This window comes from Calliopsis andreniformis, chromosome 5 (assembly GCF_051401765.1).
Source record: "Calliopsis andreniformis isolate RMS-2024a chromosome 5, iyCalAndr_principal, whole genome shotgun sequence".
NCBI lineage: Eukaryota > Metazoa > Arthropoda > Insecta > Hymenoptera > Andrenidae > Calliopsis > Calliopsis andreniformis.
In genome coordinates this window covers 10,607,642-10,633,526 of record NC_135066.1, presented here as the reverse complement: position 1 = coordinate 10,633,526, position 25,885 = coordinate 10,607,642, and the positions used below count along the sequence as shown (strand labels likewise).

Here is a 25,885-nt window from a genome sequence, read left to right as displayed (position 1 = left end):
TTTTTCGATTTACAGGGGATATCAGAATTTAAAATACATTGAAACTTAGCATTTTCATTGTAACAATGTTATCAATTAATTTTAAATTATTAATCATTAATATTGTTATGTCATTTAATTCATTACATAAACTAATTTTATGGACTATTTACGTCTGTTTATTCAAAAATTTGATAAACCTCTTTTCGCGAAAGAGGTTAGAATAAACTGAAGCGTTCTCAAACTTATCGAAAATTTAAGTCTAATGTTATTCAAGAATGAAATACTATTTTTTTGTACATGACTTGACTATGCAAGATAGAAAGAGCAAAATATTCTATCAACTTATACTATTAATAAACATATTGTTACTACTTTATTAGGATTTATTATTCACATATATCAAACTTATCACAACGCATGATTACATTTCAACTGAACAAATCTTAATCAAAATTCTATTAACGAATCCTTTCACAATGTTACACTTATTCACAATTAACCTTTAAAACTGTTCCACAGACTTACAAAAAGAATCCACTGCAACTACGTAATTCTCAAAAGTACAAAAACCATTAACAGACTATCAATACTCAAGGTTCCATTTTTTCAAAAACATCGATTAAAACGAAATATTAATGTACACCCTCAAAATCGTGTAAGTAAATGGGGCAAAGTAAATAAGACATGTAGGTTAGGTTCTCAACACAGAGAACACATTACATAACTAATACCATATTTCAATTTCTAAACCTCAATAAATAACACCACTGAACCCCTTTTCATGCTCCAGAAAGAATTTAGTCGCCGAAAAGAACATCAAATGCCACGAAATAATTAAATACTATTATTCTCAGTGACAAAAAAACTCAGCAACTAGATAACCATTGACCAATCAGATTCCTCCATGGATGACCCGCGTCCATTGGAGACGCGCAGTGAGGGGACAGAAACGAATTCAATACGGACTGGACCTTACGCAAAGCCAAAATACAATTCGCGGTTTCTAAAGTATCGAAAAATCGGCGGATATCTGTGCCGAAGCGCGAGATACCCAGCGGCATGGAGGAGGTCGTGCTCGATAGGACCGACGGAACAAGTGTCTGTGTACAAGATGGCGGCGCCCGGGGCCTTAACTGTCGTGAAAATCGCCAGGAAGTAGCCCGTAAACGGAAGCCGCGCGGTGTCGCAGCGAGCCGCGGATCCCCGCTCCGAAGGATGTGATCCGAGGAAGAAGAAGAAGAAGGCCGAGCCCGGGCCAGAGGAGCCTTATTCTGCGCTGCCACGAGGAAATTCGGATTAGCCAAGTTCCTCGGGCCAGTATCGTGACCCTCTTCGTGGCCACGCCGACGATGGAGCCCAGGGAACGCTACCAAGAGCTCTGCAGACTGTGCGCATCCTACGACGCTGTCAAGATGGACATCTTCGGTCAAGAGGGCAAGAACAGACAGCTCGTTGACAAGATACAAGCCTGTTTGCCGTTTAAGGTTCGTCGACGTCCTTACGCCTATCACGCGTCCCTTTATAGAAGCCTCTTCGATCGTTGCTGTCGAACCGTCGTACTCGGGATGACGGTACTTTTTCGAAAGCGACACGATTATCCCCATTTTCGGGGCACATCATTCATTTCTGACAGGAACGTCCTTGCGCGAGTATTTCGATCTCGCTGGATTTTTCTACGCGTGTCCCTTTAGTTGTTTTAGACACGTCAGTTTCGATGATGCAGTTACGAATGTTTGATCAATTTTCGAGATGCTGGAAGGCTCCTGTGTTTTCATTTTTTTAGGTCGTTCTTTGCGAAATTTGTATTTTATAAACGAGAAAACGTTATCTTCGACTTTGCCCTTTCTTTATTTAGGAACGGGTTTTTGGAGCTGGTTTTACTTGTGACTTTATTTCCAATTGGTCTTTTTGAGAATGTTTTTTTATTGATTTTTGGTTTGCTGTATTTTGGTGCTTGTTTACTTTTGATTTAATTGGATTTTTTAGAATTTTTGCTTTAACATTTCTGAATTTTTCGGAGATTTGACCTGTTTTGTGCAGAACAAATCTTTTTAGTGGCAAAAATTTGATTTTTCTTCTATTATTTTTAGTGATTATTAATTTTTATAATATGAAGTTTTATTTGTATTGTATATTATCTTTTAGTCATATGTGTTTCTTAAATTCCAGATTGTCTTATTAGTTTTGTTGCTGTAAAAATAAAAAAATGATTTTTCAGTTTAAATTTTGATGCTAGATATGTGCAAAATTTAATTATCTACTGAATAAAAGTTTCCTTGAAATACGAAGTCCAAATTTATTCTTTAATGTTTTTTATAATTTTCATTTCATATTCTTTAGTGAGTTGACATTATTGATAAGTTTAAATATTAAAAATACGAATGTTTAAATATATTTCCTTTTTCAATAGTTTTCATATGTTGTTTTATTTTTTACTTCATGGTATTGATTGTTATTGTGAAATTTATAATTCTCACTGTTTGAAGTTGAATTAAAGCATAAGGGATTGTATCAAATGCATTATTAATGAATTATCTTGGCATCTATCAACATTGTTGTGAGTTCATTAAACTTTTAGTCTTATATCTTGCTTATATGTTAATATTGTATTTCCCATTTCAATTCATATATTTAGTTACTTTATTTTTTTCAAATTCTTTTGTTTCATATTTCTATTTATAGCACTTTTCATTAACACTAACAGTTAAAGTTTATTTAGATATATTATAAGAACCCAAAATACGAAATGAAGGAAATACTGTTTAAGAAAAGTATTAGTTTTCATATAATACATTTTTGTATAATTTTTATTTATTTGATTAAATTCATATAACATATATTTGAACATAAAGTTATGTAATCTTAACATATATACTTAAATTACTTACTGATAATTATTTGATAATTTTTTATAAAGTATCAAATTATTTATTCTTAATAAAAAAAATTAATGATTCTTAATTAAATTATTAATAATTACTAGTTAAGTTACATGATTTATTTTTTCTCTAAATGAACTACTTATGTTATTCATACATAAACTTGCTTTTCAGTTCAAATTTTTGTATTCCTTATTTTCTATCATTTAATCAACCATATATTGCTACATTTTATATTTATGTTGAATTTCCTTAATGATATAGTACTAATGGTCAAATATTTAATTGCAGATTGCAGAAAATGATCGATTACCAAAGTGTCTCTGTTACCGATGTATGTACAATTTGGAAAATTTCTACGATTTTAGAACAGCCTGTGTTAACGCAGTGGCCCTTTTGGAAAGATGTCTACCACCTTCTGAAAAGGTAAGCAATTGAAGTGTTATATTTCAGAACAAGTAAATATTTTATAAATAATAATAAGTAATGTATAGATTGTATAGATTTGCTACAATTTCTATACATCTAAAAACCAAACTTTTCATTTTGTTTTTTTTTTTTTTAGACTGGAGATGGCGTTACAACCACCTTAACATGTTACGATGATTCAGAGCTCTTGAAAAGAAAGGAAAGCATGCCAGTATTAATTCCAGAAGCTCCTATTGTGAATCCAAATGCTGCCTTAGGCACACCACCCAGATTGAATTCCGATGGAGAAGGTGATCACGAGACAGAAGAAATTATTGATAATAGTGGCACAGATGAAGGTAGCTTTTAATTTTGACTTACAAAAAATCATTTCCTTTTTGTACATGTTGTTAATTTTAATTTAAATTTTCTTATAAGAAAGTAGACAACACAGATACAGCTTTTATATATTCTTCTATTTAAGCAACAATTGTGGATGACTCCGAAGATCGTCGCTCAGAAGAGTATGAAATGGATATGGAAACAAATCCAAGTGATTTCTTGGAAATGACTTCAATAGTCACTGAAGAAGTTGAAGACTCGGAGTCGAGACATCAGGACATATCTAATAACTTGCCAGAGGTACGTCGTTGAAATATATGAAAAGAAAATTTCGCAATTATGAAATTATAATATCCTTCTTAAAATACAGTAGTGTATTTAATAATCTGCATGGTTACAGCCCACATCTCAGCAACATGAAGTTTACGTTTGTTCCTTGTGCAACAAAGCGTTTAGTTCAAAGGGCCATTTATCTCTACACGCGCGTATTCACGTTGGCGCCGGTGACGTCATCGGCGAGAAAGTCCTTACAGATGATCATACTTCCTACAAGAGACCCTACCAGTGTGATCTTTGCCATAAGTCTTACTCGACCGCAAAGCATCGTTGGGGTCATGTCTCAACAACTCACAGGTTCGTTCTTACTTCTACACACAGTACATCGACTTTAATCTTTAATTAAATAGAAAAGGACTAGTTATATCCTGCGTGAATGAATAAGAAAACTTTAATTCTAAAATATTTAAATATTTGAAAAACTATATACGCTCATATTATGCTAATACTGATAATGACAATGATGACTTAACGATTTCTGTATTAGAGGCCACCCAGCAGTGACATGCGGTTATTGTTCCCGGATTTACTCGACCCGAACAAATTTGGAAGAACATATCAAATCACGTCACGCTGGTCTTCCAGCACCCACGGAGATTCCAGTGAACAGTTCCTATCATCCGGAAAGTAAATGTCAATGCAACGCGTGTGGGAAGATATGTGCAGATGCCATTGAATTGAATCTTCATGGTAGGATTTGTGCAGAAGAACAAAAATTAGATGTTCTGGGGAAAACCGAAAACAGGGAAAGTAAAACGGCGGATACTTCTGAAGTGTCAAGTATTGGTAGCGACGATGATAGCAAAGACTATAGGTATGCACGATTATTACTTATAAAAACACTTTTTAAGTTATTTTATTTAATCTCAATTTCTTCTTTTCTTTTTTCTCAGGAGTGCAGAGGCAAAACTGGCTAAAAATCCCCAATTGACGATCTTGAAGCAGGCATTAACAAAAGGAGACAGTCTGAAACGAGATTTTGAAGACAAATTCACAACAAATTGCAAGCCAAAAAAGTTACCAAAAACAGGTATTCAAAATAATAAATGAAGCACTTATAATCATAAATTACACATAAACTATTATTAAATTTAAACTTAGAGTAAGTGAAATAACCACATTATAATTTTTTTATAAACATTCTAAACGAACAGACAACACGGATGTAAAAGGTGACAAAAAGTGGTATTGTGAATTTTGTCCTCAATCTTTTACTTCGGTTGAAGATTTGAAAGAGCACGAAGCGATTCACGATGCCGATAAGCCGTTCGTCTGTATTCTCTGCAAAAAAGATTTTGTTCTCAAATCTTCCTTAAGCAGACACATACAAACGTTGCATGGTGTTGATCCATGTCCCATTGTAGAAAGCGATAAGTGCTTAAAGAAGATCGTTTCACGAAATTGGCATGAATCTATGGATCTTGATTACGAGAGAAAGAATTCTTCTGAATGTCCAATGTCACCAGAGGTATATTTTTTATTTTATATTATTTAATAAAATCTCTAGTATATTTGATAACTAGACTGCGAATTTTTATGCAATTTATATATTTTCATAAACATAGTTAAAGAAATGATTACAAATAAAACAAAAATTTAGTTCACCTTTCAAGTACTATAATTTGTACTTTACTTTTTATATTTTATGAATTCTTTCTATATTTAACTATCTTACATTTTAGACAAATGCTGAAAATGAAGAGGATCGTGAGAGCGGGCAGGAAAATCTGATCGAAATTGAAACTGTATTCGTTTGTGAGATCTGCACACGTGATTTTAATGACCGCGCATCTCTTTGGCTTCATATTCGGGCCACACACAAAGAATTCGCAGCATTTGCGTGTGGCGTTTGTCTGAAAATTTGTGCAGATAACACGCAACTTCTGAATCATGTGAACATGTATCATGGTGGTTCCAAATTATTACTTTCTGAACAAAGAAGGTATCGTTCATCAAACTATATAACGTATCATTAGTTTTTAACAATACTTATACTTACGAATAAATATCGTTTATTTTATTATTAGGTACAGCTGTACAATTTGTGGTAGACAACACGATTCTAGAAAAAAATTGATCGCACATGTGTCTATACATAACATAGATCCAAATTACGATCCTGCGACTTTCGTTCAGTTAAATAGTAACTATTATGGAGAAAATATTAATGGTAATGAAACTGCCGAGCAAATGCTAGATTACGAGGAAGATGGAGATAAAGTAGACTGTTATATTTGTTACAAATCGTTCCCTAACGAGGATCATTTAATACGACATCAAAGAAATGCTCATAGGGTAAAATTTCTTACATTTTCAATTTCTTTTTTTTCCAGGAACGAGATTTTATTAATAGAATTTCGTTAATGTTTCAGCCTGAACAATTAACGCCTACGGGAGACGCCCTAAATGCATCTAATTTAAATGGAGGTGGCAACAGAGCTCAATACCATCTCTTCTTTGTTTGCGAACTTTGTGGTAGTTCACATCCCAGCAAATGGGAGCGTTGGTTGCATGTCAGCTCTTCTCATAGCAATGAACCAGCCATAAAATGCGATCGTGAAGACTGTGGTAAAATTTTTGCTACAAAGTCACTTAGAAATGATCACGTTCAACACCATGCAATGCAAGGACCATCTCCAAATACGTGTGAAATTTGTGGTAAACTTTGGGGTAGTCGTGTGGATTATTGGAAACATGTAATGGGTGTTCATTCGGATACGGTTCCATTAATTTGTGGTGTTTGTCTAAAAGTATTTCCGAATGTGTTACAATTAAGTACTCACGTCAAATCGAAACATTGGCCATTAACAAATGGTGATTTTAGTTGTGATATTTGTGGAAGGCCGTACTCGAACAAATCGAAAATGTCTAGACATAGGAAGATTCACGGTTTCGAAGATAATTGTGATAATGGGCCAGAGAATAATGAAAATAAAGTAGACGGTCGAATCAGGGAAACCGAGTTAAGTTGTGAACTTTGTACAGATTTGAAGTTTACCAGTTTAGAGAAGCTATGCAATCATAGGCGAATCGTTCATGGACTTTTCCCCTGTGACCTATGCAATAAATGCTATGGAAGAACTTCTCACTTGTGGAAACACGTAAATAGAGTTCACAAAGGTCACGAAGATGTAACGTGTCCTTATTGCTTAAAGACGAGTGCTTCGAAAGACCATTTGGCTGCGCACATTTCAAAAATTCATAGATACGAACCCGATTCTAGGAAGAACGGAAAAGATAACAGACAATTCAAAACGGAGGAAGTTAATTTACACTACTGTGAAAAGTGTAATAAAGGATTCCATAAGCGATATCTTTTACGTAGACATATGAAAGGCTGTCAGAATTATAGGAAGGATCCTGGAGCGTTGCTAACAAGATGTAGAGCTTGCGAAAGAATCTTCAAAGATCGTGCTAGTTTACAAAAGCACATTGAAAATCATCATAGTACATATACATGTCATCTTTGTAATGAGACAATTACCTCTAAATTAGGCATTATGACACATAATAGAGTGAAACATATGGATCATCCAGATTTGACCTGCAGTTTTGGAGCTTGTAGAAAATTATTTAGGACAAAAGAAGATTTAGAAGCTCACAGAAAAGACCATAGGTATTTATTCGTAGTAATAATTGTTCAGAAATTATTCCAACATACTTTTTTATTATAAACTAATTTGATCAAATATGAATTTCTTTCTTTTTTCTAAGATATCACACGAATCCAAATGTTTGTGACTTCTGCGGTGATACTGTTGAAAATAAGCTGAAATTAAAGATGCATGTGTTGTCTCTTCATCGTAATGAAATTGGTGTTTCTTGTGGAGTCTGCCTAATTCCAATGAAGGATCCAAAAGAACTTAAAAGTCATGTGGAAGAAGTTCATTCCAGCGTTCTTTCGAAACCTAACACGTGTCAGGTCTGTGGAAAACAATATGCATCAAAATGGAAAGCTTTCGACCACACTAAAAAGTGTCATGGAAAAGTATTCAGAACGTGTAAGCAATGCTTAGCCGTCTTTACAGAAGATTCTGCGATTAGAGATCACTACGAGACAGTACATAATGTTCCAAAAGATCAGCTTGCAGCATTCGAATATAGATTAGATATTGTATCGAAAAATGAAGATTTTGAAATAGAGGTACGTGAATTTGAATATTTACTACATTTTGTTTGAATAAAAATGAGCTAACATAACTGAATAAGCTAAAATTATTACTATGTTGCAGTCGCCTGATATTATTGTTAAAGAAGAACCAGATGATTTAGAATACGATGTGGATCTTTGTGATGAGGATTCTAGTGACTCGAAACGAAGGAGATCATTAACAGATACTTTTGATTGTGAAATGTGCCCTGAGATGTTCGTGAACAGTGATGCACTTTCAAAGCACTATCGTAACATGCATAATACAGATCCGGAAAGAATGTTTAAAAGATTAAAGCAAGAAGAACAAAGAAGAATGCGTGGAAAAATGAATTTCGTATGTAAAAATTGCAAGAAACAGTTCTGCACAAAGACATTATATTGGAATCACATTACGACCTGTAGAAGAAATATTTTACGAAAAGAAGTAATGAATATATTCTTTATTTCTCTAATTAGAATTTAATTCTTAAATGAAAATTTTATGTAATTTGTTTACACAGGAGGAAATCTTACCTATGCGAAATGATATGCTGGATAGCCGAGAAGAAATTTTGAAAAATAATAATCAAATTAAAAAAGAAGAACAAACGTCGAATTTGAATATTCCTGACTTTAATCTTTTTGAAGATATAAATCTGCAATTGTCAGGACAGAGACCACTTCCTAATCTAATGCCACTTTCTCAAAGGTGAATGTTGCAAAATGTTATTTTCCTTGTTCTGCTATTACATTGTCACAACATATAACGCAAATTTACGTGCATTTTTAGGGTGAAATCGTCGGTAAAATGTTCAAGAAAGGATTCTAGAAAAGTTTATGACGAATCCACAAATACAGAATGTGCCTGTGAAGTCTGTGGAAAACAGTGGCCAGCAAAGAAACATTTATGGCAACATCTAATTCGTTTCCATCGGGCAGAGGCTGCAGTTACTTGTGGAGTGTGTTTAAAGCTTTGCAAAAATTACGATGATCTGGCAGAACATTTGAAAGCAATGCACGAAGCAATTCTTTCTTGTGAAGGAAATAATTTCACATGCAAAATTTGTGGCAGGTATTGTAATCTACAAGTTTTTTTACATTTTCATAGGTAAAAAATTAAGTGTTATGATAAATTTATTAAATTTCGTAATTATGAAGTAAAAAGTTACAAGCATTTTTCAGTTAATTATATATTTTTATGTGACAGGTATCATAATGCGCGTAGTAAATTGTTACTACATACAAGTATTCACATTGGACATGCAAATAATGATACAATGTGTCCAAAATGTCATAAAAATATTACTGATGATCCTGAACATGCTAACACTTGTTCTTGTAAGACAGAAGAAGAAGAAGAACATTTGAAAAACGAAGAGAAGCCAGAGGTAAGTTTTTATGAAAACACTAATATCATACCTTTTGCATTTAAATTAAAATATTAGTTAAATATCTGTTTGGTTCGTGGAATGTAAAATACAATAAATATTGCATAAATAGGGAAGCCTGGTAGCGGACGATACGATGATCGAAGAAGTAGAAGAAGGAGACTTCGAATCTGAAGCCGAAGAAGCAGACACAGAAGAATCGGAAAGTGGTAGTAGTAGTACGGAAGGAGAAGAGGAAGAAAACGATTCTGAAGGTGAATCTAGAGCCACTGGCGACATTACTTATAATTCAGACAGCGATGATTCCGAGGAATTGGATAATTTAGAAATAGATGAAAAGAATATGCAGCGCTTTGCTTTAGAACACCTGCAAGAAACTAAAAACACAGGTATTGAATTAACAAATTAAGAGTTGTTTCAAATTAGAATCAAAATTTGTAAATGTTTATAAACACATGATAATTATTTTAGAAACGGAAAAAAATGATGTGGATCTATCAGATGACGATGGTCCCCCAATTCTTAGTCCCATGATGCCCCTGTTACCTGGGAATGTAACCGAAGATCAACTGATGAATCGTAAACTCGGTTCAGTACCTATATCTGAACAAGATATAGGAATATCTAATCTGAGGGAAATTCGTAATCAGTCCCCTTCTAAGTCAATAAATTTCTACGAGAAAAGCATGCCGAATAATGAATCTTTAAATTTTGAAGCGGAAACGTTTATGAATCGAAGTGATGAGGACTTTGACGATACAAAAAATGACTCTGAAGATAACTCGACTGAGGAAAATGAGGATGAGGATGATGAGAATGGGGAGAATGAGGACAACGAAGAAATCTACGACAATGAAGAAAATGAAGAAAATGAAGAAAATGAAGAGCATGAAGAGAACGAAGAGAATGATGAGAATGTAGAGGATGAAGATGTTGAAGAAGCTGAAGAGATGGAAAAGAATGAGACAAATACCGAGAATAATGATATTGAAGACAATGAAGAGAATGAAGAGAATGAATATTTCGAAAAAAATGAAGATAACGAAGAAATTGATGATAGTGAAGCGAATGAAGATGATGAAGAAAATGAAATGATTGAAGAGGATGAAGAAAATGAAGAAAACGATGAAGATGAAGAAAATGAAGAGAATGATGAAGATGAAGATGAAGATATTGAAGAGAATGATGAAAACGAAGAAACCGAGGAAAGAGATGAAAACATGCAGTTGGATGATTTACATGGTGCTGTTTTAATGGTAGCCGATGGAAATCAGATATTGATCCAACAGGGCATGTTGGAAGACGGAAATGATAACTCAAATCAAGAATATGTCTTTTCTGCGCTTAGGTACAGTACAGAAGAAGATAGCGATGATACGAGGAAATGAGTGCCAAATTGAAATTAAGTAAAAGGATGTAAGGTAAGGTGAGTTGTTAAACGTTGATTTCAGAATCAAGAATACGTGGGGATGGATCAATAAAGTAATTGAGTCTAATATAAAATTTTAGCTTTTAATCAATTTTGACAATATAATCAGTTCGTATAAAATTTACTGATTTATTATTCGAAAAATTGATCTTTTATATTAAAATGCATGTCCTAGAATTTTTAATTAATACATCAAAATTTGTTATAGTTGTATATAACAATTTAAACGGTTACTAAACTTACAGATTATAGAATATATGACATGGAACATTTTATTTATGACATTCAGTATAAGATATTAAATACTTGAATTTTGATAAAACCAAGTATTCAAATTCCATATTAATTGGAATAATTCAGTAAGTAAATTCTTGATGAATAAGAAAACTTATATATATATTTTATTTTCAGATCTACGCTTCTGAACGTAAGATCTATTATTAAAAAGAAATTATTCAGCATTTTTTATAACAGACATTGTCCAAAACGTGTCCACGTATTCTTAAAAGTTCTCGATTATAATCGAAGTTTGTATTGCTTTATTCTGTATAAAGAAAACAGGGATGAACTGTTAAGTGATATGTACCTTGGAATTTCCCGAAATTCATACCTATGACGCGATAACTTGTAAATATGTTAGATTAAGTGATAAAATTAGCTTTCATGAAGTTTCTGATAGGGAACTGTTCTTTCATTACGCTGTATAATCAGGATCAGACATATGATTCTGGTCTGTATTGAGAAATTCTAGGTATATCTAAGAACATAAAGGGAAGAGACATCCCAAGGACACAAAAAGTTTGAGAGGGGGATTTAAGAAGAACGAATAATGACCAGAACCAGTGTAATATACTAAAGGAACAGTCCCTAAGCTCCTATAGAAGATCTATTTAAGTTTCTACAGTTCTCGCTTTCGCCAGACGCAGATCCTATTCGACCCTTGAATAATTGGAGGTAATTCGATCGGCATCGATATTTCCTCTTTTTCAAATTTTTGTTTGTATAAATTTTTTGAAGTGAAAATAGTACAAAGATAGTAATATGCAAAATTATCATGATATTAGATGGAAGTCATTAACGCTATAATATTACAAAATTCTTGAAATTTTTGCTAAATTAGCGACACCCTTTTGTATTTAATACTGAACGTTTGTTTCAAGTATATGATATTGTATTTGTTATACTGTTATACATATCTGTGTTGACACTCTATTACTATTATTATTATTATTAATACTAATATTAATATTAATATTATTTCGGTATTATATTAATATCGATTCGATTGAATGTACCGCAAAAAATTAAAAAATTGAAGAATTAAGAAACAGAAGACAACATTAGTGTATATAGTAGTCGTGTAAGTGGTTCTTGTACAGCTACGTCATACTATACAAACAAAAAACAAAAAAACATTTGTATGCGTGTATGAGGAAAGTATGATCATTGTGTGATAGGAAGGAAAGGCCAGCTTCTATTACTTTTTTATCATCGTACATTTAAAATGTTTAAGGAGAAACTGATATCGCTTCTATTTTCCAATAAAAATGTCCAAAGTAATATATTATAATTATATTAACAGAGAAAAGAAGCTTCTATAGTAACTAACTCAATTAAAATCTTTGCTGATATATCGATCATTATTTTTCTCTATCGCGTTCAATTTAGACTCATTTAGTTTCTCAAACAGATGCCGGTTTGCTATACCTTGTCGACCTTAGAATAAGTGTATAGCTTAGTTTCGTAGATTATTAGTACATTCGCTCTTTAATTGCTCTAATTTTTGTTCGAATTTTGTCATTATCTTAACAGCATTGATATCGTCCATTAAAATGCAGAACGAAACCAGTTCTAGTTGCCTTTTTCAATTGACTAGTTTAGTTATCTACTATTATTCCTTTTAACTTCCATTCAATAATTTCTTTAAGCTTCGTTTATTATTTATTGAGATATTTACTTCCTTCCCGGCGTGTTAGTGCATAAGAAACGAAAATGGCAATTCGCATTTAACGTTTGTAATGATTACAATAAAAATTATTAAGTTGATTAATTTCTTATTTTTACTTCAATCCTGTAAATGTTAAAGTTTAAAATTCAAAATTTTTCAAAGTATAAAATAAAACGATAACGATTTTCAAATTTCGTAAGCAATCTTTTTAAAATACCTTCACAAATATCGCAGATTATCAGAGACGTCAAACATTTTTCTTACTAATTAAACAAAAATATATATAAATGGCCTACAACTATTAGATAGAATGAAGAAAGAAAATTTTCTAATAAAATAACAGTAATTGACTGAGAAATTAAAATCAAAATAAAATATTCTTTTATGAAAGACACAAGTATTATAAAAATCGTATATATGTATAGAATAAAATATCTGATAGGTATTTGTTCGTATTTGAATACACACTCGTCTATGACTCGTGTAATATTAAATATAGAAACAAATTGCATTCAGAATATTCATTTTAATTTAATTGTTGAAAAATCTTGGGTAGTAATATAAACAATGTTTTAAATTTGCGAAGAAACTTGGCTTTAATTTTTTAACTAAGGCTTCAGTTCTTCCTTTCAATCTGCCGCACTTGAACTACAAGTTCCAGGTAGAAGATTAAGCTGTAAAGGCAAGCGTTAAACCGACATCGAGTCGAGGTTAATTGCTTTTCCAAAAAATCATCGGACCGTGACTGGGAATCTTCCATAGCTTGCTTTTCAGGAATCTACTCTATTCTCTCAACAATATCATATCTAACTGCCGTAAATACACGATGAAAAATCTACTAGGAGTTGCTAATCGTGTGCAATCAGCAAATTGCAAAGTACATATGCATATCTGGAACTATTAGGTAACTGGCAGTTGAATAATGTGGATCGAAGCGGTAGATTTTTTATTTAGGAACTTTTTACTTATTTATAATGTACTTAAGAGCAGAAACGTATAATTTTTAGTATTAGGGTACTTATGTATTATTTCACGAAGTTGTTTGCGATGTTTTTCTTTCAGATATGTTTTTGTGATTGTTGGATAAATTGGGATAACTGACACTTTTATAAAATAGGATCAAGCACACACATACGTTCAAATAAATTTATATTTGCGACATCTGTGATGAAAAAGGTGAACATATATACCAGATATCAAATTGTTCTATTGATAAATAGATTGCGTCCTGCATTCCAATCAATGAAATAAGTTTGTACATATAACGTAAGTAAAATAATATATATGAGCAAAAATCTGCAGTAGGAACGTATCTAACAATGGGCGAATTTCTTTATTAATAGTTTTCTTACATTATTAATGTCATTATATACTCTTTAGTTAAATTATTCTAAACCAAACTTGTACTGCCTCTTGCAAATATTTATCAAACTTGTTTAAGTCCCATGACATTTAAGTCCCTGGTCATTTAGAACGCATCTTAATACAAATGTTAAAGATAAACCAAGTTCTAGAGGCAAGAAATGAATAATTTATATAAAACTGTTAATATTTCTTATTATAACAGAAGAAAAAGATTTCATATATTTGTAGATTTTTCAGTGTTGAATGAAAATGAAAAATTCATTTTAAAAGCTATTTGATAAAGCGTTATACGCGACGTAAATTTCTTCTAAATTATAAAGACAGATTTAGAAAAGTGTAGTATGAATCGTAACGTTGAACGAGGATCCACGATGAAGCGAGGAACCTTTTCTCAGGAAGCTTCGGAGCGTGGCTCGGAGCGAAAGAAGGAGGGTTTCAAGAAATCGGACGATTGCTTTATTAAGACGTCAGAAGGTACAGGATAGGCTGGGCCTGCGGTCGTTATTGCCTCAACCGGGTTCTCGCTTGGGACAATTGCTTCGAGAAGATCAAAAAGACCATCGAGAGAAACTGACAGTAGGAGAGAGAAGGAGGGATAGAGAGAGAACAAAAACCGCCATGCTGACCCTTCGTACGCTGCTATACAAAGTTGAGATACTGGTTCGAGTTAGGTGTCCGTTAAATTTCTGTAATACATCTGTGTGTTGAAAGGCAAAACCACCTACGTCACATTTTCAAAAAATTCGAATTAATTCAAGGAAAAAGAAATTAAAGGCATTAAAGGAATTTTATCACTTAAAAATAAGGGTTTAAAATAGCTTAAGTTCGTAAGACAGTATTGAAGTTGAAAATTTTAAATGCTACTATCTTAAAAACAAAAACATGTGACTTAGGTCATCGTCATTTTGCTTGACAATTACAGATAAACCACGTTGAATATATTTCCACCAGAAATGTATCGTATATTCAACAAATTTTATTCATAATTATAGTTCGATTGAACTCGAAATACATCCACTCAGAATTTGCAACAAAGGGGTTTTTGTGTTTTAAAGTCGCGTCAACTACTTTGGTTATTAGTGACTGTTGACTATTTTATACATTAATGTTAATTGTTTTAGAAACTTGTTCTCTTTATGAAAATTGTTTTTGTAGAAGTGGTTTAATTTTAAAGGAATCGCGATAATTATTGCAGTTCTTGAGTTGCAGTCGGAGCAGAGAGTTCAATATCATGGAAGTAATACAACTTCTAAAATCTCATACATAAGTATTAGTATGAACGTTTTATGGAAATTAAATTTTGTTCTGTTATTGAAATTGGGTTTCATCCTCTAAGATTGATTTTTTCAATATATAAAAAGATGTGTAGTTTTATAGCCATATTGAGAATATTGAAATATTTACTTAATTTATATAACTTTATGTTTCAACGTCAATTATTTTATAAACCTGATGCAAGCATGAGTTATCGACGTTATCGTCCCTAGATCTCCGCTTCATATCCGACGATCTATTTTCTTTTTTTCCTTCCTAGATCGTTCGTGCTTCATCACAACTTCGCTGATCTGGATCTCCCATCGCATTTCCTGCATCGCAGGAAGCTAATTTCAATGCCTATCTCGATACGATCACCCTGAAATTTTAATCTCCGTGATTCATGTTCACCGAACAATAGCCGTTACATATTCATTTATTTTCACACGCGTATCAAGGTACGAAGAAATTAGCAAACGGTGTGGTAAACAGATTGAGAACCATCAAGAGCTATCTACCTCGTTTCAGCAAAACTCGGAGGCTCTTGAATAGGACATCGGTCCCGAGCAAACGGGGGCCGAAAGCATTTATCTAGGATGTCCTAAGCAAACCGAGACACGCGCTCTCGTCGACTCGTTAATCCAGAAACAAATACTCCTCCTTGTACCCCTCAATGCTTGCCTATCTATTATAACATCAGCTTAACGAGAACAGTCAGAGTTGACACCGTCTTCGGCGCTCGTTCTGGCGGTGTTTCACGCCAGAATGATCAGAGCTGATAAACAATTTCCAGAGTTATTCTATTCATCTCATAAAGAAATAGACGGAGGAGAGGAACGCGTGTCGCTATTTCGTTTCCTGCGGCACTCTCGACTCTCTCCCCGCAGGATCGATTAACCGGTTCAATTTGTACTCGAACAGCTAATCTCCTCCGCGCTGTCCTCTGCTTCTCGTCCCAAGGAGCGAAATTGAGTTGAGAGTCACAGGAGCCCGGTGAACACTGGTGGTAGGGAATAGAAGTAGTAAGGGGCCTGAAAGAGAGCCCGATGGAAGGCCGGCACGAGAAGAAGGAGAAATGTAAGAAAGAACGGAACGCATCTAAATGCCGGACTGTTCGACGTCGCTCTGGGAAGGGTACGGGTGAGGACGGGGGAGAAGGGGATAGTGTTGGAACCAGGCTGGTGTCTCAATCAGCCAAGCAGGTTGGGGCACCTTGGACCCCTGTGGGTGGAGGATAGAAATAGTAATGGCAGTGAAACGACTGCGTTGAAAACAAGCGTCGCTGAATAATTCATTCTTTGACACGTTCACGATGGGCCTCTTTTTAATTGTAATTAGACTATTTTCATACACAATTTCAGAGAAATGAAATCTAATTAAAAGACTTGTTTCACCCTTGGAATATTATAAAGTGGATTTATTTTTCGATGATTTCTATATTTTTTCATGTTATATGATTTCTATCTATTTTTGTAAATTGTAATTTCCTGTAAATGCATAAAGATCTACAGTCTAATTATAATGTATTCACTGTCGGGCCATACTAGCGCTTTGAAGATATTGTAGAATTTACTACAATAAAACAATTCAGATAAACAATTTCAGATATAAAAGTATCACTGCATATCAAACTCTTAATTAAATAATATTAATAAATATCTAAGATAATTCTATCGCTCTGAAGCAAAACGACGTAAGTCACATTTTCAAAAAAACTGAATTTTTGTCTTAATCGAAGACTATAAAATTAAACTTATATCCCTGATATAAACAGACTAAACTAAAGAACCGTTTCCTTTCCCTTTAAAAAAGTAAGTATAATAACATGCAAGCCCATATTATAGAATTAAGATTCAGAACTTCGAACCAATATCTTGAAATTAGAAAAACGCGATTTGCGTTGCTTTGCCTTGCAACTATAGAATTTTCTTTAGAGTAAACTCTATTGTTTTCTATAGTTCTCTATAAAACTCTAATTTTGATCATCGGCTTCAGTGCCTCCACTCCATCAGTAGTTTTCTCGGTCCCGGGCCAGTGGCCAGTAGTGGGGGAAAAAGGAGCGGCGCGCGCAGCTTCTCGACGCAGCGGGGCAGGCCGTCACAACTCAATCTAGTGTCTCGGCGACCGTACATTTGTGAGGAGGTTTGTCTCTTATTCTCTTCCTGTACAGTGTGTTATAATTCCTGACACGGAACCGCAGTTTTCACTGGCGGGTTTGCTTGCACCTGGGATCCTAAACTCCATCCCTCTCGGCTATTGGAACAATGTGATTGTTCGCAAGGTTCGTATTACACGTATTTCTCTATCCACTTAATGAGCAATGCTATTTTTTTCACCGCGAAATACTTCTGAGACTGCAGTATCTTGGTACAGCATTTCCTTGCTACAAACTCATCGTTCCTTCAGATGTATCTTTTGACATTAATTTCTTAATGCTTGATAAAACAAAAATAAGTTATCGGCGGGAAAGAATATTTTCTATTTTTTATAAACTCGTTACTCGTATCTCGTTTTATTTATAGTAAGTAAATGCTATAACTATTTAATTTAATTGTGTAATTAATCAATGTAATTATAGTAATAGTAATAGATCTGAAAAAGCACTTGAAGTCAGTAGTATTAGTATTGTATAAATCAGCAAAATGAAAGTACTTTTTATTTATTTATGAGCCTAAAATGAATTACTGTCTCTTAATGTCACACAAATGAATACAAACGATTTCTTCTGATATAAGTACGCACTGTTTGTTATTGTTATTTATGAATCAGTTGGAAGTCAATCCATAAGAAAACATTGGATATTTATTACGATGCCGTATGTGTTCCTCTTAAACAGCTTGTTAGGACTTGAAAGAAAAAGAAAGCGTCGTTGAGATAAATTGAATTAAGCCAGTGATACAGCTTTAATTGAGTACTAACCCGTTGATTCGTATTTGTTGTTTTCTAACGATGTCAAGTATGCGAATCACGAACAAATTTAATGTGTATATTGATGCTACAGATTATTCGAGCTTATAAAATTCTCATATTTTACTTCATCTTATTTTAACTTCTATCATGTTCGCTATTAAATTATTTTTCTATATTTTTTCGCCTTTCTTCACAGCGAAAGATTGTTAAAGATGCAGAAAAATTGCTAGGCAGTAAATATCTTCTGCTAAATTCTATATAATTCTATTTTTTATTACGAATGCGTTTTATTATTTCGTATATTCTACGTGTTCAGAATACTGCCAATTTATAGAATTAATATACTACAGAAGAAAGACAAATAGCTTCTTCTGCGAAATAATGCACATTCGAAATACATATAACTATACAGATTTATGTGAGTGTGAAATTCACCACGTTTATTACACATACGAAATTCGAACGAAGTGTAAAGCGTCTGTTGTCGACGAAAAGGATGTCATTACAAAGAACAGAAAAAGTTCACGCAAGCACAGCTGCGAATGTGTCGCCACTCAAGGGATTCGAATCTTAATTCTTGGTTAGAAAAATGTCCCACCGATATCTTTCGTATTTCACACTTTATTAATACAGCATTTATGCTTGATCATAAACTAGCAACCTGGTGCAAGTAAAGTTTGCAAAGAACACGAAATATTTGACTAAAGTCAGTGCGTTGACAAATTATTTCAACAATTGCTTCAATCTCTTACTTTCAATTTTTAACCTTGCGTATGCATAAGTACAGTTTACTTAAGTAATCCAAATTGATTAACCTCAATTTAAAAGATAGTGTAGAGTTTTGTCGCTATAGGCTCACGGCTCACTGTAAAGCTAATAACGAAGAGCGTGTTTCCGAAGTCAACTCGTGTACATATGTAGTCGATTTGACTAATCGTAGACTCGTAGAATCAATTATAGTCATTCATGTCATGAATATTTCACTACAGCCTCTTATGGCGTGATTACTTGTTGATTAATTTAAATAAGACTTATTTATTTGATCTTAACCCAAAATAATTTTAGTTTTCTTACGTGGCTTTGAGAATAAAAATAATGCTATTCTTTTATTTTCGTTTTAAATAAAAATAAGCCAAACCTGCTACCGATGCATTCGTCTTTGACTGGATATTTTATTGTTGATTGCATTAATAACTTAATTTGATCTTTAATTTAATCTTATTAAAGATTTATAATAAGCAAAGCTTGCTTAGTTTAACTAACGTTAAGATGCGGTGTAGCGATTTCTTAATAATAGATTTACATATCGTATTTTTAATCAATTCTATTCTATTTTAAACTTAGATCTGAAATTCATCTGTAATTTTAGACTGTTGTAGTAATTATACCCTATAAGTGCACGCCTTGAGACCTGTAACAAGTTTATAGGGGCATATTCTTAAGATCAATTTACTCTAGTTGTTTATTCCTTGAGAAGAAAAGTCGCAACATGCTATAGAAGTAGTGACAAGCTTATGGCAGGAAAAGCCTGTACAACATTGCCTCATTATAAACTCACGATTATGCCACTTATTTCTTAGAATTACTTTTCCAATTTATTTCATTTTTACTTCACTTTTATATTTGATAAGACAGAAGTAAGCTATCAACTTATAAATCCAACTTCCTATTCTTTATAAACTCGTTATCGTTCTCAGTCTCGAGTTTTCAACGGAGAAATTAAAATACTTTACTGATTTCGTGACTAACGAGCTCTTTGTCGGTCTCCAGATTGACTTTACTCGAAGGGGTCAATTATAGACTCCTCTTCTCTGTAAACTCGTTATTGTAACCAGTACCAAGCTTATAGCAAATAAATACTATACTCTTCTCGAATGAAAGTGCAAACGGAAACAGGAAGTGGGTGAGGAAATAGGAACGAAGAGATAAGATAATCCCAATATTTTATTTTTTATTTATTTTAATTATTTTTGATTCTATTATTTTATATGTCAAGTTTTATTTCTAGTCGAGTATATAAGAAATAAAGTAAGAATAGTGAGATGTGAGGCAATATTCATGTAAGAAGGATTACAGGATGTGTCAAACAAATCCATTTTTTGGCGAAAGCTAAACTGAATATAAATCGAAATAAACAGTTGTTTTTAAACAATTCTGTTCGAACTTATATCTTTTATTTCAAAGAATCTGTTCCTATAGAATTTTTATGGAAAAACTGTTACTATTAGGAACTTTTTAAAAAAGATCTCGTAGAATAGACCTGTTAGAATCTGTGTAATAAAAGTTTCATAGAAACAAATTCTTGTAGAGAAGGTTCCATAAGATAAATAATAGTACCAAACTATTATGTACCAGTTTTCGACAATATTTCCACTTACACTATTCACTAAATAATATTCAGTATATGTTACAATGATTATGAAGCTTTTTAATATTTGTAAATAAAATATCCCCTCCTGTTGAAGAAAAATTTGTATTTTCATATTTTCCAAATTCTATTTAGGCTGAAACTTTTTTTATCTGTTTTTGTCGGAACTTGTAATACGGGAACTTTTTTTAGAAGTTTCCACCCTAGATGTTTTGAATAGAACTTGCTAAAAAGTTCTATGATTGCTCTGCCCCTGGAGGTAAATAAATACTACTACTACTATACACTTCCCGAGTCGAGAGCAACAAGCTCCTTCGACTTGACGCGGCCAAACGAGATCGCCTAGGGCCAGCCAGTGTGATCCGACATTCTCGAACAACAGTGAAATCGTCACCGACACTAGCGTTTCGTTGTTTTCCCGTGCATTTGCTCGAAATGAGATTTAAACACGGGAGGAAAGCGAAGTTGACGATCACTGAGGGTCTATAGGGCTGGCCATCTGTCCCTCGTTGCCACGTCTGCGACGTCTTGGTGGTCCATTTTGGGGCTGGTGCGCAACAGCATCAGGACTAGCGCTGGCAATGAAGCGCTCTCAGGTAGAATCTGCCCCCTCTTTCTCTCACTATCGTGTGCGCGCTGGCGCACGTGCTCTCTTTCACCCCTCTTCGCCCTCCTCTTGCCAGCTTTTTTACTGGTATCAGTAGAAAGAGCAGTAGAGAGTAGAGTCGAGAGAGCGGTGAACCGCGTTATCCTGCTTGAAATTCTAACAAACGCGAAACGCTTTGCTTCTGAATTCGTTCGCCGTTGAATATAGTCGAACTATTCGCGGCTTTTCGAATCCAGAGCCACGGCTACTGTTCCTTGAAGCAATTAGGACCCTTTTTTTATAGGGAACGGAAGTCGTTAAGATTTTGAGGGAGATGAACCCGCGAATGGGCTCTCGTCACTCGTATCGCTCCCGTTTTTTTGTTTGTAACGCGGATACCACGCTGAGAACAATTTTCGAGTATCTGTTGTAAACTTTGTGGATGCTACGAGATTTCTTATTGTTTGAATTGTAATGAATTATGGAATTATTAAATTTAGTAGGCTTCAGAATTAAGTTATGGGTTGGTTTTAGCGTAGGATGTAGGGGGATAGGTATTTTGGATGGAAAAGAAAATGTACTAAAGCGTGGAGAAGATTTCAACGTCTACAGGCTGTAAATAATAAGTAACGGTTTTTGGCGCCATTTGGAACACTAAAGTTCGAACATAAAATATTTTTAATTGCAGTCGAATGACAAACAGAGATCCGATTTATTTTAAGAATATCGTGGAATGTCTCATGCTACGCATCCGTTATACGAATTCGTGTGCCTTCACGCACACCGCCAGTCACTATTCGAATTTACTTTGCGTAAACTGTTGACCTAAGATACAACAATATATAAGAAACAAAAATGTAAACAAAATAACAAATATTTAATCAAATGATTTTCTTTTTGTACACAACCAAGTTGAGAGTAATGCTATTAAGGAAAATATTAGATACATACATCACATGCAATGTGTCAATATGTTGTAAATCTCAAAATTTCAAATAAGATATTGAAGGTGCTCAAGATAAGTGAGACACCTTGTATAATTCTTGAAGAAATAACAATGATAAATAATTAATGCATATGACTCCATTTTTTGTAATGAATTATTATACATATTTTAAAAATTATAATTATATGTTTAAACAAAAACCTAGTTAAAATTTTTGAACAAACACAAACCATTTTTCATTCAAGTTTAAAATTGATTAATTGACTACAGTATATTACAAATTATAATTATCTCCCATAAGTAATGTCCCTTTTATCACTCTCATAGAGTTGTTTATATTTTGAGAGATCAAGTGACAAACAAGAGATGATAATATTAGGTCATGTGAGAATATCCGTCCGAAATGTTTGACAAACTATCGTATTACTGATGTGAGAAAAAGGAAGTCATACAGATCAGTTTATCAAACAGAAGTTATATATTTAATAGGAAGAGTTGTTTCGAGAACTATAAAATATAATAAGTTTCGAGAACTAAATAAACAATCTAACATGAAAATTTATAAAAGCACTATTTTTTATGGAAAATTTGTTAATTGAAGATTTAAAGTTTATGGTAATTAGACTTAAATTTTATATTTTTGTACTAGAGCTGTTACTATCCAAATGTATATCTGAGTACTCAAAATACACGTTATATAATTCGAACATGGAATAAAAGGATTTGATCCGAGTCACTTGGATTCAGGATTCGATTGAGTATCGATATCTGAATTCGAGTACTCGAATTTTGATCCAAATATTCGTATGCATACGAATTCGAATTTTTTGTATGATAATTGAAATATAGGTATAGGTACTATCACGATATACTCGAGCGCCCAAACAGCGATTTTAAATCTAAACTTGAGTTATAATGAATATCGAGTATTCCGCTATTCAGATAAATAATTTTGTTATTACTCAAATAATTTTACAATTTGTATTTGAAGAATTTTTTGAATAAACTCTCCAATTTTAAAGTTTAGTTAATAAAAGTTTTATAATGAATTACGGATGCATTTTCCAAACTCATTCATAGCTGTAACTCGAAACTCGCGTTTTTCGAGTTCTCACTTTTGAAATACATCATACGCGGTACAATGTATCCTAACAGCAGTAAGAGCTCTTGTAAATATATATTTATTCATTATAACTATTTATCTCTGTTTAGAAGGATGTCTCGCTGGTTCGATCAATCGGCCATAGTCCTGATGGGTATGGTGTTGATAAGTACAATAATGTGGGACACGGCTAAAAGTACGATAATGAAGTGCGAAGATGCAAAGCTGAAGTGCGCTTATAGAACAGGCTGTGGCACTGCTCTGCAACACTATCTTACAGGCTGTGCACCCGTTCTCCAAGGCAACGATTGTTCCGAGACTTGCCAACATGCCCTCATTGCTCTTACCAGCACCGACGAGGGCAAGGAACTCATGACAGTATGTGTCATTTATTTTCTTGTTTCTATCACTCGCTAAAAAGTATGTATTCTTTATATGATCATTTATTTAACAAATAGGATATTTTATAAATTTGAACATGCATACAAATTTGAGTTTGTATTAAACAAATTTTAGTACAAATTTATAACGAATAATAAATTGACATGTATGATAATTTTTTCTTTTTTTTTTTAAGTGCAAATGTGAGGACGATTTATGTCTACAGTCCAAGCAAAGGGTAGAAATTTGTAGATCTTCTGTGACTACAGCAATGAACAAGACAAGGGTATCTTGTAGGATAGCAACTTGGATTTGTAATGCAGATGCACTCTGTCAAACTGCCCTTGCATATTATAATAGGTTCTGCAAAAGTATGTTTCAGGGACGAAAATGTACTAGGAGGTAAATAATTCTTTTTTTACTTAAATTATCCTTTCTATTAGAAAATATTGCCTAACTATATATTATTTACTACTTAAAACACTATAAAATAATATGTGCGTTTAATTATAAGCTAGAAATATAATTATAGAATTTCAATAAAGATTTAGAAATGTTTTAGGTGTAGAAATTCAATTAATATTTTACAAAGACAAGAGAAAGCTGCAAAACTGAATACATGCCAGTGTGACGGTTTTGAGGATTATGATTGTAGAGGGATTCATAGGAACATGAATCTTCTCTGTTTTGGAAAAATACATCATGGTTACCGCGATATTAATGTCGAAGATGATAGAAGGGACGAATTTCTGAGGCCTAATATGACTCTTAGGGGAGATGCTGTTCAAACATTAATTGATAGAAAGCTATTTTTACTTTCTTTAATAATTTATCATGTACTTAAAGCAAGACAAGGTAAAACCGTTTTATTGCAATACTATGTATTTTTTAATATTTGTAATGGTATTATTTTTAAATAATAATCAGTAATATTAGAAAATATAACTCTTCTAGATTGTATTTAAAATTGTTTTCAATATTATATTTTTTCAGACTGACAATTGAAAAGGACACGTTAAAATTTCCAAAAGACAGCAGTATTCCATGGAACCTATGACCAAAGATCTTTATAAATTTTCTTAATCATCAATATTTGACAATTTTATACTGATAATCATAGACTAATCCTACGTTTTATAAATAATTGAGCAGCTTACTTAACTAATTAAAAAGCTGCATTTTTTACTGAATTTCTTACAAGTTTCATATCGAATTTGTACAAATGAAGAACAGGCACAGGGGCACGGTGCCTTGTATATACAGTGGAATTGTATATTGATTGTAATATAGTAAAAGCAACTGAATAATTTGTTGCAAATATATACTTGTAGATGGATTTTATTTATGAAGACATAATCATGTAAATATTCATATAGTTCAAGATGGTAATTATTTTTTTGTTTCTTTCTCTTTTTCCATAGATTTATGTTCTTGAAATTTTTTTCTTGAAGAAAAATTTAATATTATGTCGTGACATTTTTTTAGCAAGATAGTGTTAAAAACTTAATAAACACAAATCTTTGAATAAAATTTGTTAGTCGCTTTTAGAAAAACTAATTTTTTATTAAAAACAATAATTTACTTCAAGAATAAGAAATTTCAAGATTTATAGTGTTGTTATGTGTTGTGGACACTTAAGTGTTTCACGTATATACTTTTTACTGTAGAAGTTTTTGAAAGTTTGTTTTTATATCAAATTATCTGGTTGAATCAGATTTTTAAAAGTGACTGATCGTTAATGTTTTAAATATAAAAAAGACGTCAAATTATGTATGTACTCTAATTAAATGAACAGTTACCGAATGATTAGATAAGATACTGTTTTCGTAAAATATAAAAATATGTACTTTCTACAAATATAAAACGTTTGTGATTTTATTTCTAAAATTTATATAATTGAAAATTATTTCTCCATTAAAACCAGTCTCTGTGTCAATGGGTTAAGCGAAATTTAGAAATTTAAAAATTTGACTCGGCGTTTCGTTGACAACCCCCCGACGATATTTATAATTGGAATTGCAATAAGGCAGAATTGCTAATTAATCCTATTCAAAAATAGTCTGAGTATAAAGGGTCAAGGAATTTACTTGCAAATAATTGACTGTTGCATAAAAAATACAGTACCTTAG

At 32.9% G+C, this 25,885-nt stretch overlaps 2 protein-coding genes across 3 annotated transcripts; both read left to right on the top strand.

Moving 5' to 3' along the window:
* Window positions 1-1,004: 1,004 nt before the first annotated feature.
* LOC143179403 (uncharacterized) lies at window positions 1,005-12,942 on the top strand. Its single transcript, XM_076378619.1, has 19 exons — window positions 1,005-1,466; window positions 3,153-3,287; window positions 3,427-3,628; window positions 3,754-3,911; window positions 4,012-4,244; window positions 4,435-4,761; window positions 4,841-4,977; window positions 5,102-5,415; window positions 5,630-5,889; window positions 5,975-6,242; window positions 6,320-7,563; window positions 7,662-8,091; window positions 8,180-8,524; window positions 8,601-8,788; window positions 8,870-9,151; window positions 9,287-9,467; window positions 9,580-9,856; window positions 9,939-10,893; window positions 11,308-12,942. Exons 1-18 carry the CDS (start codon window positions 1,332-1,334, stop codon window positions 10,853-10,855), a joined length of 6,033 nt encoding a protein of 2,010 aa, XP_076234734.1. The 5' UTR covers window positions 1,005-1,331; the 3' UTR covers window positions 10,856-10,893; window positions 11,308-12,942.
* LOC143179402 (growth arrest-specific protein 1) lies at window positions 11,769-25,145 on the top strand. 2 transcript variants are annotated; one of them, XM_076378618.1, is made up of 6 exons: window positions 11,769-11,850; window positions 17,459-17,744; window positions 23,486-23,753; window positions 23,953-24,158; window positions 24,319-24,611; window positions 24,750-25,145. In XM_076378618.1, exons 3-6 carry the CDS (start codon window positions 23,490-23,492, stop codon window positions 24,752-24,754), a joined length of 768 nt encoding a protein of 255 aa, XP_076234733.1. In that variant the 5' UTR covers window positions 11,769-11,850; window positions 17,459-17,744; window positions 23,486-23,489; the 3' UTR covers window positions 24,755-25,145. The 2 variants fall into 2 exon arrangements, with proteins under 2 accessions (XP_076234733.1, XP_076234732.1); XM_076378617.1 differs by lacking the exon at window positions 24,750-25,145 and having other exon boundaries at window positions 24,319-24,740.
* The last annotated feature ends 740 nt before the right edge of the window (window positions 25,146-25,885 follow it).